General features: G+C 38.8%; 1 protein-coding gene across 2 annotated transcripts; it reads right to left on the bottom strand.

Annotated features, from left to right (window-relative positions):
• Positions 1-128: 128 nt before the first annotated feature.
• On the bottom strand, positions 129-13,371 carry EIF2AK1 (eukaryotic translation initiation factor 2 alpha kinase 1). 2 transcript variants are annotated; one of them, XM_041462804.1, is made up of 15 exons: positions 12,899-13,371; positions 12,310-12,468; positions 10,987-11,123; positions 10,275-10,306; positions 9,714-9,813; positions 8,935-9,015; positions 8,473-8,572; positions 6,803-6,854; positions 6,131-6,518; positions 4,953-5,064; positions 3,382-3,488; positions 1,564-1,699; positions 1,370-1,449; positions 794-1,027; positions 129-327 (listed from the first exon to the last, which is right to left on the bottom strand). In XM_041462804.1, the coding sequence occupies exons 1-15, from the start codon at positions 12,957-12,959 to the stop codon at positions 205-207; spliced, it is 1,902 nt and encodes a 633-aa protein (XP_041318738.1). In that variant the 5' UTR covers positions 12,960-13,371; the 3' UTR covers positions 129-204. The 2 variants fall into 2 exon arrangements, with proteins under 2 accessions (XP_041318738.1, XP_041318739.1); XM_041462805.1 differs by lacking the exon at positions 12,899-13,371 and having other exon boundaries at positions 12,055-12,450.
• Between the last annotated feature and the right edge of the window lie 27 nt (positions 13,372-13,398).

The raw sequence follows: 13,398 nt of genomic DNA on the forward strand, positions 1-13,398 counted from the left end.
GTAAATTAATCCTATGTAAATACAAGTTGTGCTCTTAGTTTTTCCACTGCAACATGATTCTTTTCTCAGGAGCCTTTGGTCAAGGCAAAAGGATAAATACCTTTTAAGAACAGACAGCCAAATGAAAATGCATTGAAGTATTTTATGTAAAAAAGAAACATTTTATATAATTTAACACATACTCAAGGGTAGTTCTTCCTGTACTTAAACAGGAGAGCCTTGTCTTGTTTGTTCATCTTGCTCTTCAGAAAGCTGTCTTATTGTCTCCCTCAGTTTCTGTATTTCTTCTTCTTGTTGTCTCACCTTCTGTTGGAGGTTAGAAATAACCTGAAAATGAGAGTCAATTTACTTCATTTATAGCTAAGCAAGGATGCAAAGCCTTATTGACCTACTCGAATTGTGTCTGCAATCCACTACAGACACAGTGCAGCAGCAGCTACTCTACATTCTTGTTACTATTACTTAAATCCACAAAGCAATGGGGCATGGAAAGGAAAAATGATTAGAAGAATCTGCAGATGTGATGAAAAGCTTGGAAAGCTTTTCTGACCTATAAAAATGCCTCTCAGCTGTACAGTCTTCAGGAAGTTGCCTAAAGTTAATGACCAACTATCTCATTGCAAAGACACCAGAAATAATACAGTGGCCTAAATACTGTAATCAGAAAAAGTTTAAAGAGGAACGTGTGATTAAGTTCAAAGCCAAACACATGTAATGCAGGCAGGGATACAAAGGGCATTTTCTTTTTGTGTTTCTTTAGGCTGTAAGGGTTGGGGTTGCTGGCACAAGTTACCTGGTCTGTGGTGTGGAAGAGTTCACTGTCCCGAAGCTGAGCTGCTGTTGGGCGTTCCGTAGCTCTTGGACTGGTGAGGAGTTTCACATACTTGGCCTGAGTAGGCCATTTCTTGTAGAAAGTGTGAGGAATTTGGCCAGTCCTTAAATGTGTAAGAACTTCTGTTCTTTCCATTTCTGTTCCAAATGGTTGGAAGAGTTCTAGCAGGATAACACCCATGCTGTACATGTCTGACTGTTAATGAAGTGAAGAGAAAGTTCTGGGGTAACTGCTGTTTTAACTTAGTGGGTTTCTTTTTCTTATAAAATCATTATATGAAAAAGTTTCACAACAGTGGAGATTTGAAGAGCATCATGACACTACTAAACGCAAATTCAAATCGATACACATTCTCAACACAGCAAAAGTTTTGCTTTAACAGCAAATGAGAAGGCAAAGTTGAAATCCATGTTTCAACAAAAACGCTAGGAGTGGCAGTAGGAGGAATGTTTATGTATTGCCAATTGAAAGGCTTGATTTATTTCTATTATCTAGCATGTTAATAGAGAAAAGAAGAAACAAAACAGAGTTCTCTACCTTGAAATCATAGTGAGATCCCTGCAGTTGTTCTGGTGAGGCATAGAGGCAGGTTCCCACTCCTGAAGTATGTGTCAGTCCTTTGAAAGGCAACTGAGACTTAGCAAGTGTTGTTACCCTTGCAAGCAACAGTTTAATGAGTTTAATACCATAGAAACTTAAACACTGAAAGCCATTACACTTTCTTCTCTTACCATTTATCCGTTCCGTCTGCAGAACGGATCCGTTCTGTCTGCAGCCTGCATCATCCCAAAGAAGGTCTTTGCAGGCTAATCCAAAGTCACCTATTTTTACCTGATGATCTGATCCATGTAGAAAGATATTTCTAGGCTGCAAATGAAGACAGAATACAATTTAGAAATATGTCTATAGAGAGAATTACAGAATTTCAGTGGTTTCAAAGTCTGTAAAATCCAGTGTTTCACAGGTATGATTATTCAACATTTTTTAGTAGTGGGAGAGAAAAAATAGTCATTGCTGATACCAAATCATGTGTTAGTAACACCATTTGGGCCAAAAGACCACATACCTAGAACAAGGATCTAGGAAAAAAGGAAGAAAAGCAAAACAAAACAACCCAAGATTTAGTGAAAACATTAAGTACTTTTTTTTCCGCAACAAAAACTGGGAAATTTGCAGAAGAGGAACAGGCAAGAGTGGACAGTAAATCTGACCAACTGATGTAGCAGGAAGGATGACTAAATATCATTGGGCTAGACATAATACAAACCAAAATACACTTTTCTGTATGATAAGCAGCTGCAATATGCTATGTGGTTATGGAAAGCTGCTATGAGAAAAAAGCCCAATGATGACAGACTTGAGAGCTCTGACTCAGAAAACTGAAACAGTTTTCATCCATATATTTTTGTTTAGACCACTAAGGAGGAGAAATGCAAGCATTATGTACCTAGAAAAATCCCCCAACTTGCTCAGGTGGCACAAGGGAAATAGTTTGGTCTTTTATTAGTGTATAAAGGAGATGTGAACAGTTTAACAAGAGATGGGCAATCTCCATTCTTTTCCTTTATTCAGTGCAGATCAAACTTAAAAGATGCAGCACTGTTGAACAAGTTGCTAGGCTTCTCATATCCACTGAAGTAAAAACATATCCAGGACACCCACGCACTGGATTTCTGTTCTCAGAAATTTACACACTGAAAGACTTTCTCAGAATATTATCTCAGAAATTACATTCTCTGCTAGGTATCTGCAAAATCACCATTAGAAGAATATATGGTGAAACCCATGAGAACTGGCTCAAAACCAGGTCTGCAGTAAGTGTATGGAATTGTGGAATTCTTTATATAACTACCAGACTCTGGACAATAAGGCCATGATGATGCTAAATGGGAAGGCAAAATGAAAAACTTTTCAGCCTGGAACAGTTGACAGAAAAATGAAAATTAATCCAGAGTGAAGACTGAGTGATTTCAAGTAGTTCCAAGCTTCCACATGTGAAGTTTTAATAATCATGATTTCTTCATACAGCTGCTGTATCAGATGCAGAAAACCTGAGTAGGAAGCAAAGTAGGAAAACACACATTCACCTCCTTGCTATTCAGGTCTATCAGTAAGCAAGCAACTGGAACATATTTTCAAAAGCTAACTGTATGCAGTTAGCAAAGGGAGGTGTAGTCAAGGGGCTTTGCTTATTTTCATAATTACCTAAAATAATTTTTTTTTTGGTAATTAAGTTCCTACCCTGGTTAAAGACAGACAAAAGAAAAGCAATCTGACCATGCCTGTTTCTGACAGGAAAATGGCTTCAAAGGAGAAAACACCTCCAGATCTGAAAATCCACTTGTAAGTCAGTGGATGCTATTTACTATCCTGATAGTAAAGAAAGCATGGCACTGCTAAAGAGAAGATTGTGTATTTTCTCATATGTAACAACTAAATTCTTAAGAGCCCAGGTCATCTCTAATGCAACTATGAAGTGGCTTTTATTCTCCCATAATGTAAATTGTCTTTGTTTTCTTCAACCTCAAGTAATAATTTGATGAACTTACTTTAATGTCTCGATGCATCACTCCCATGCTGTGGATATAGCAAACTCCTTCTACTACCTCCTGGAAAATCTTCATTGTCCAGCGAACATCCACCAGGTGGTATGGACCTTAAAACAAATTATTCCACCTAGTTTTACTGAGTTATGTAAGATTATGGTGGTAAGTCTTGTTGAATTATGTTTATTTATGCTGTGGAATAAATTTTTAACAGAATGAGTATATTTTAAACATGGATTTTGCCATGCTTCTCTCAAGATATTTCTGAATCAGCCAAAAGTCACTAACATCAAAATTCCAAAAAATTTGGAAAGTTCAGGGAACATGAACATATATCCTTCTGAAAAGATTCTTCCAAACCCCATCAGACAGTTATTTGGTTATGAATTTAACAAACTCTTTACTTTCATGTAAGTCCTGACCTAGCATGAAAAATACAGTTCCAAATAAAATCATAATCATTTATGTAGTGACATGCTGTCTGTATTGCTTTACACTCTTCGTGTTTTATTCCTAATCTTCTGCTGCTGTGCTACCCTCTGAAATTCCTCAATCTCCTCTGGCTGTAGCTGTCCTAAATAAACTTAGCACCTCCTTATTTTGACCACTTTCCACATTACTATTACTACTAAACTACATTGTCTCCCTGCTCTAATGAACCATATTTAACATATCTTTTTGAACACTCACCATTTACTCACATTTGGATTATCTCTTCATGTCTAATCTATGATAATATTCACCTTTTCCATGAAAAGGTGTGAAAACAGCATTTTGCAAGCTCAAATGCCATCATAATTCTGTCATTTCCTGACCAGGAACATCATTATTTAGCTCATGAAAGCTAAAATATACATTTTACAGGAGATTAGTGGAAGTCAGCTGACAGTTTGCTGGTAAACCTGTCTCCATGAATGAAAACAACAGATTTACCTTAATAGTGATTAAAACCAAGACAAAACATTAATCACACATTTTGTTTTACAACCTGATGTGCACAGGCTGCTTTTATACAACCATCCCAGAGAATGGAACAAATCTCTACTGCTTTAAGAGCATCGGATTTGTTCTTCCAAATGTCAACAGTTACTGATGACTGCTTGGTAGGAGGGCATGAGAACCCCCTGGTCACTCAGAAAAAGTCAATGTTACATTCTTTAACCTATTACAAATTAACCTGTCTGGATCAAATGATATAATTGTATTTTCTGCAGCAGATAAATTAGCCTTTAACCAGCTTTCTGAGAAGCAGCAGATTCTGTCAATAAAAAACTCTGTTCCAAATAAGGAGTATTGCCCAGACACTGATCTCCCGTGGTAACAACTACGCCTCAGGCATTCACTCATTCTTTTTTGAAGAGCTGTCTAAAACTCAGGAATTTCAATTCTTTTACCAGCATCTATCATGCACAAATTCAATACAAGCTGCTATTCGATTAAGTGAATAAAGAATTTAATAAAGATCTGTATTATAAGCTGCTGAAGTAAAATAAAATTAGATAACTGTGCTTCATATTACAAAAAAAAAATAAAATTATTTGCTTTACAATGAATAAGACAGTGATGAATCTTACTAGAAGTGTCCTCTGATCTCTTGTTACATCTTTTATTACGGTCAGCAATCCAGTCCCACAAGGATATTTCACACAACTGCATTTGTATATGAAGCATCAAGTGATACTCCACCTAACAGAAAAATAATTTTGCCATTGTAACATAAACAGTATTTCCTTAGTTATTTTCTTTGAAGCAAATAAACCCAAAGTTTATTAAACAAAAACAAGTACCAAAAGGACATCAAGTATAGTATTAGTAATCTACTGCACTCAAAAAACAGATGCAACAATGCTATCTAGTTTTGGGAAGTTTTTTGTTTGTTCCTCAAATTTTAACAATTGTTATATGATAAATGCTAACAAAACTGCCAGATGTACCTTTGATATTCAAATTAGAGTTTGAAACCTTCTAGAAATACTAAACAGAGGTTTATTCCAACTTAATCAATATAAAATAGCAGAAAAAAAAATCAACTTATTGATACAGGATTTTATGGAATCACATAATTGTTTAGGTTGGAAAAGGCCTTTGAGTCCTGTTTGATTTATTACCATAAATATGTAGCTCAGTTTCTGGTAACGGACCAGTTCATCTGATAACCTGGACAACTCAAGCAGACACCTTTAAAACTGGGTTTCTTGCAAGAGGGAACTCCAAATGATAGCAAAAGCTTGAAGCATTGCAGAGCTGGCTGTGTTATACAAAACATATCAGTGGTATGGTATAAATGACAAGGTTTTAGAAGCACAAGTGATTCCCTGCCCAAATCTGCTTTTATCTCCTTCCCAGGTACTCCTACACTGCATGGGCACCACATGACGTACCAAAACACTTTCATCATTAATAGCTGTTTTACCTTTCATTAGTGAAAACTAAAAATTTTCAATTTTGAGGAGGCTGTTTAATGCAGCAGTAGCACTTTTTTATTCATGCAGGTACTTTGAAAGGACTCAAGAGGCCTAGCACATGGAAAGTTCCTCACAGATGCTGAGCTTTGCCAGCTCCTCTGGTAGCTTCCTTGTAGTGATGTTACCCACATAAGAAAATTTGTCTGAACTCTTGGCTCTACTTGCAGTCATTCCATTCCTCTAAATTTATTGTTATAAATCATTCATTTTCAGTATTTATTGAACTACTTTAAAAATATTCTAAAATTAGACAGCAGATAAGGATACTTAAAGAGAACTGTATTTACCTCGAACTCTCCACAGAGTGCTACCTCATTTTTGGAGCATCCTTCAGAGCAGGACTTGCTTTCAGAGCAGGACTTGCTTTCAGTGCTAGCATCTTGATCCAGACTGGAATGAGGTCCCCGTGTTGAATGATTGTCCACATCAGTTGATAAACTGTTACCATTATTTACAAAGCCTCCTAGTAGTTCTGTGGATAATTCACCTTTATTTGGTTTCACACACTCTTTGCTACTGCTGTTTGTAAAGTCACTCCTTACATCCATATTCTGCACTGATTCTCTATGCACATTTTTAAGACTGGTACTGTCACAGGACTTCTTTTCTTGTGAGGTAAGGTCAGCAAAGATAATTGAACTACCACTTTCCACACTCTGGATGTGACAGTGATCACTGAAAATAACAAAGGTAGAGAAATCCAAATAAGTACACAGTTTCATACCATCTATTTGTAATAAACCATACTGAATTTTTTTCCCAAATTGCAAACAGCACTCCCAAGTAAGAGTTCAGCTGCTTCCTCACATAAAACTCCAGGATTATATAACTGTCAGTGCAGGATCCAGCTGATTTTATACTTTCTACCAGCAGGTATTTTGGAGAGCTGTCTCAGACAGCAATGTCTCAGATACACAGCTGAAGTTGAATATGTTACCACTGAGATTAGTAATACTCACTTGCTATTCTTTTGCTCCAAAACTAGTGGCTGCAACTCCATTATTGTTTTACCTGTTGGATGCAAAGATAAATATGGTATTTCATAAAACAAAGAATGTATCCACATATTTACTAAAAATTACCATTTAAGCTGGAGCACCTCCCTTAATTTAACTTTGTTACCTGTGGATAGCTCTAGATTACCTCTACTTCTGCTGCTGCAAAAGGGGCTTGTTAAGTCTACCAAGAAGCTACCCTAATGTGTATTTCATTTATCTTTAAGTGAAAAGAAAATATACGTTGTACAGTGTCAATAAATGGGCTGTGCTGGGCTTCCATAGATATCTACTTAGACTTCATCTTTCAGAAGTCAGCCTGTTCAAAGTGAGGGTTTACAATGTATAGAATAACACGCAGTTAAAGAAGCAGCTCCACAAGGCATCACCCTTCACATCACACTGCTGCTGTTTTGAAGACACTTGATATCTTGGAAATAATTGTCATTAGAATTGCATTTTTATATGAAAAAGCTGTTTCAGCACACAGAAGCAAATATAAAATGTCAATCTTGTAAGACAGGGGAAACCATTAAGTACCACAGAAGCTACCTATAGATTTCATTATGTTCTTCCATTACCACCATTAAAAACTTATGAAGGACTCCCAGCATTAAACAATTGCTTCCCTTGAGATTCTCTGGATCACTGGTTAAAAAGTTTTGCCTATTTTACTCTACTGTCAACTTCCTATGCACTTATGCATTTTCTTTAGTGCTTATGGCTGGCTGGGCAACAAGTCAGTGACTTGGAAAGCAATAAAGTTATACAGAGCATAACCAAACCTCCCACTAAGAGAGGATCAAAAGATTTAATTGCTAAAGGCATTCCAGGAAAGGACTAGAAAGGGACCAGTGGATTAGGGTTACAAAGGGACCAAAGGACAGAGTGTGCAAAGAGCTGAGAACAAAGAACCTGAAGAGAAAAACTGAAAAGGTGTAAAATGAACACAGAAGTAGATAAATTCTCAACAGTTACAGACAGTAGCTGATACACAAAAAAATCAATTGCTTTGTCAGTGCAAGACTATGAAATACAATTAATCAAATTTAAAAAGTCTAACTTGGAAAGCAAAATAAAGGGTTTTTGATGTTGGGGGGTTATCATTAAAAGTATGTATTTCCAGTTTCTTTCAGTTTTTCCTAGATCTTTTCCAGATCTGAAGAGAAGCATACTGGGATGTTTATTCTAGTGTTGCTACACTTCTGAGACTTCAAAACATAGTTGCAACTCTGTGGGGTTTTTGCTCTATTCATCACTTTCCCCCCAAAATCTGGGGCAGCTCATTCCTCAGCATTCATTCTTCTCCTCATCAACTCACCACTTCTTGCATTAAAAGGTTTTCACTGCATTTCACTGACCTTCACACAACTTTAAATCCTCCTCATATATTACCAAAAGTAAAGCTGATATTTCCACAGTTCCAAATTAATCACTAAGTAACAGATAAATTATTTGGTAAGGAGGGATTGAATGCACAGAAGGATCTGATGATCACCTGTAATTTCCCTTTCTTTTAGTTCTTTTAAGGAGGGAAAAAAAAAATAGTCATTTTACAAAAGTAATAGACTCCTGAAAATAACAGTACAGAGGTTGTAAGATGCAAGCAAGAATTACACAATGACTGTACTTTCCTTTTGGATGTACTGTTTGAACTTGTTCCATCCAAGCAGTGTGATAGCCTACAATATTGGGATGCTGCAGCCCAGCCAGCACTTTGACTTCTCGGAGCACCTAAAAAGACCAAAAATCCCACAGTGTGACACTCCTTTATTCTGTGTGCTTAGTAAACATACAAGGTAACAAAAAAGTAAGTTTCTTAGAGAGAAAGAACAGATGAAATTGTTACAGCAACAGAAAAAAATTGAAAGCTTTAAAACAAATTGATTTTCATCATTGCAGAGATTACCAAGTTCAAGTAAGTAAATAGTTCTTTTAATGGACTTCAATACATTTACTTTTTTTCTACTAAGTAGTGATAGGCTCAAACCCTTAGAAATTCAGAATACATAAAAACTTATATTAGCTACATTAATAAGTTAGAACAGAATAGGCTACAGAGGAGTTAAAACAGGGACAAAACACAGGAAGAATACCTTCATGCAATCTCTTCTTGTAGCCTTCTTAATTTTAATTTTTTTAATAGCATAGAACTGACCATCTAACTTGTTTCTGACCTGAAAACAATTGCAACAGGAAAAAAATAAATGTGTTAATGTTAATGTGCTTAGATTAATTAAATCGTTTTGAACCCACTATTTTCTAAAATTTTATTTTTCTGCACCCCATTCCTATGGAATATCACCTGTATCAGGGAATGAAATTGGGATTAGGCCCCCTGCTGTCATACAGGGACACTGATAGGTCCTGGTAACTGCTTAACAGGTCTTTAATAAATATGTGAGACCACATTTGTCATTTCCACATGGCACATACCTCATGGGGAACCCTGGGCTGGCCATACACTGCAAGTACTTAACACAATTCAACATTGGCTTGGACAGTTTATGCTCATACTGAGACTCATTTTTTAAAAGCAGCCACAACTAAAGCATTGGGGAGTGCAGACCAATCACTTCTGATGCTATGTACAGTCAATATATCATAATAATTCACACGTCAAATAACGAGTTTTCATTCACTTTAACAGGGTCAAAATACACAAAGTAAAACATCTGATATATCCTGCTTCTGACAAACAAAACTAATTGCAACTGAGCAGCTTTTGAAATGAAACACCAACTTTCTTGTAAGGCACGGATTTGCACCTCTTCTATTCAAAAAACATTTGGCAGTACAGCTAAAATAGTAACTCCAAATTTCAACAAAAAACTAGATATAAGCAGAGTAGTTTTACATGGGAGGTAAAGAATACCTTGTATACTTTGCCATATCCTCCACTTCCTAGCCTTGCAACCTCCTCAAATTCATTCAAGTATCGTGAAGTCTGTGCTTCAAAGAGAACTTCTTTTTCCCTAATTGAGAAAAGTTCGGCTGCATTAAACTAAATCACAACTTACAAGTAAGATACAGCTGTACACATGCTAAAAATATTATTCATGTTATGAAAAGAAGAAAGTACTTTGACATTACCATGCTGTACCAGCCTGAGTTTCAGTGAATACTGAAAACCAGCAGACTGCAAGAGCATGCACATGTGCTAAAAATCCATACTCTGTTTTAACAGAAGTGTTCAGATTGTTTCTTTTACATTGATGCTGGATAAATCTTGTTTTCCTAAACAAAGGCACTGACTGCAAGAATTGTACTGAAGAACAAATTATCACCACATCATTCTGAGAATTTGGAGAAACCTTTACCTTTTTTTTCTGTTTCAGAGCCAAAATATGAAATGCAGTATTAATAATTCAGAGTGGAGCACAGAACTTTGGGGGAAGGAGTTAATTTAGTATTTCTACATGCTTTGAATACATACCCAATTGCAATAGACTCTCCGTTTTCAAGTTCCTATGAAACAACAAAATCCAACATAAAAACATGCCATATAAAAAGAACAACATGTCTGCTGTGCCAGTGGCATGGACAGCTTCATCAACACAGAAAGTGCAACCTCCTCGGAAGAAAATGAGGGTACTGACAGCCATCCACATGCTGCTGAGAGCTTCACCAAATTGAAGTATTATTATCCCACTGGTAATCTGTTAACATCTCTCTGCTGGAGAGATTAATGCCCTTTTGGAGTTCTGCTGGCAAACAGGATAAAATGAGGGCTCTAAAATGTGCTTAAAACAAAATTAACTAGCTTAGTCCAAGCAGTGAGATAAGCAGACAGGTCTGATTCAGCCTGAAGTACAAGCACACAAACTACACCCTCCACTAATATAAATATGAGTGTTAGCATAACCAACAGTTTAAAGTTAAAAATGGATGTCTGTGAAAAAAATACTTACAACACCTTGCCTTTGTTTATAAACATTTTAACTTACTTTATTATTACTATTTAATAAGGTACAAAATATTGATGGCTTCAAAAACTGGTTTGCACCTACAGAACCAGCACATGCCATCCCAAAGAGCTAAGGAGTTATTTTGTATAATTATTAAAAAGACCCAATCCAATATTAAAAGAATCCCTAAACAAAAGCTCCTTACTGCAGAGGCTGCCAAAGACATGTAACAAAGCTTACCCCGTTAAGCACTTGTTGATTAGCTGCTTTCATCAGTTCAGTAATGGCTCTGTTGTGCTGCAGTCTTATAGTACTAAATTCATCACAAAAGACAAAAGGGGAGAGTAACCCTGTTCTTGTGAAAGTCTGGCGAAGAACTGCACAAAGGAACAGAGAAAGGTCAGAAAATATTAAATAAAGCCATTAAATAAGACCATATAAAGTTTTTAAACAAGAAATCTTATTTAAAAGATAACGTGACTGAAAAACTGAACAATCCCTCTAATGCTGCTCCTGTACTCTTAGCAATTTAATCCAAACTAGATCGGCCCAGTGGGAATCCCTTCACAAAATACAATTATTTGCCATGCCTTCCAGGGTCACAACTGCATCTCCTCTTCCTCCTCACCTCAGCAGATAAGTTAAACAAACATCCACCCACTCACTCACATTTTACTTTTGGACTTATTTTGATCAGTGAAAAGAAAAACTCAAAGCAGGTTCACAATTATGAGGATGCATTTGTAATCAAAAGCGGTAATGTCAAGAATCTCTAATTTCCATCCAAAGCCACACACTTGTGCACATATTCATAATAAGAGAATGAAGTCACTCCCACCACTTCATCTTTTTCATATGGAGTAAAACAACTGTGGCAAACAAACCCTCATAAATGCTGGAGATGGGTCCAACTGTGATGTTATAAATGGCATAAATTTCAGCTATGAAAAACACGTTAGATTTTATTTTCTATAGTCATGTAAAGTAAGGACAAACCCCTTGGGTACGCGTTCTTAAATGCACTAAGTCTAAATGAACAAAATACTCACAGTAAGTCATATGCCAAGAAGATATTTTAAAAAAATGCGAATTCCCTGAATGATATCAAGAGATTTTATGGCAAAATAAAGAACATGTAAAGGTATTTACTCAGATTTTCACAAAATAAAATATTGAAATATTTAGTGAAGACTCTACTGCAACTATTTCTTGATAAATATTTTATTAAATTCCTCTTCTACCAGGATTTTAGATCACACATAACAGTAATATAATTTACCCTGCTTCCCTCCTCATGATGCAACTCACATGATCTAGCTGAAGCAGAACTGTCTGATCCTTACATCTACAGCAATATTCTGTTACTGTTTTCAAAAATAAGACAAGCTGTCATTGCCAATTTAGTTGATTCAAGGCATTCATCCTCTTCACAGAATCGTTCTTGTTCCAGTGGGATGAAACCTACAGCTTTGTACTGGTATTACACTGTAACTCTACACAGAAGGTCTGGTACACATTGCAGCAAGGCAGTTTGAGAGACAGGAATGAGCTCCTCTTACTAACTTCGGAACAAACCCCTGGAGTGAACGGGGTTATGCGTGTACATGTGGCAGAGATGCTCCAGCAGTGACACAAGCAGCAGCTGGTTCTGGATGGTCGAAGTGAACTTCACAAATTTTTGCGACCCGTTTGCAACTCGCAGCTCCGCCGGCACATCCGAATCTGGAAGAGGACAGTCAGACGAATGAACTTTGGCCTCAGTACACAGCTATTTACCTAAACATGAAAACAATATACAGCCACACAGCTTCACCACAACCCCGGCTCACAGAGGCAGCACCACAACTGCCACCGAGCGAGCAGCTTTAAGAGGCTAATTAGGAACCTAATTAATTTTTTTAAGTGTGCACGGAAAGCAGCTCCCCGGGGAGGCCGAGGCGCCCCGTGCCCGAGGCAGGGGGAGCTGGCACGGCGGCCTCAGGGCAGGGCGCTGCTGAGGGCCTGCCGGCTCTTGCATCACCCCCGCGGCCGCCGCTACCTCAGAGCGCTGGGGAAGGACGGAAAAGGAAGGCGGCGGCTCTACCCTCCTGCCAGCCGGAGGAAAGGGGCGATTTCCTCGCTCACCCACAGGGCTGCCGCCGGCCCCGCTTACCGTCAAAGCGCGGCTCCGGGCTCTCCTCAGGGAACTCGATGGCGGGCACCGACGCCCGCATGGCCGCAGCCCTCCCGCCCCTCACATGCCGGGCACCGGGATCCCATCCGCTGCGGCCGGCGGGGCCCGCCCGGCCCGCCGTGGGCGGCTCCGGGGGCCGGGCCAGCGTTTATGGCCGCTCTTTGGGCGCGGAGAGATAAAACATGAACTGGAGGGATAAACCCGAGAGGGGAACCTTCGGCCCGAGAGGCAAGGACGGGCGGGCAGGAGCTCGTACCGAAGGTCTGCGGCGGGGAGCGGAGCGTCCCCTCCCCTCCGCACGGGGACCGGCACCGCCCGCAGCCCGCGTGAGCCCCGCGCCCGGACCGGGGGTCGCCGAGCCCCCTCTAGCGGCTCCCGGCCGCGGCACAGGGGCGGTGCCGGTCCCCGTGTGACCCGGAGGCGCTCGCTGCTCCCCCCGCCGCCGCCGCCGCCTCCTCTCCTCCCCCCGCCCGCCTGCC

This window comes from Pyrgilauda ruficollis, unplaced genomic scaffold, assembly GCF_017590135.1.
Source record: "Pyrgilauda ruficollis isolate IOZ18807 unplaced genomic scaffold, ASM1759013v1 scaffold16, whole genome shotgun sequence".
NCBI lineage: Eukaryota > Metazoa > Chordata > Aves > Passeriformes > Passeridae > Pyrgilauda > Pyrgilauda ruficollis.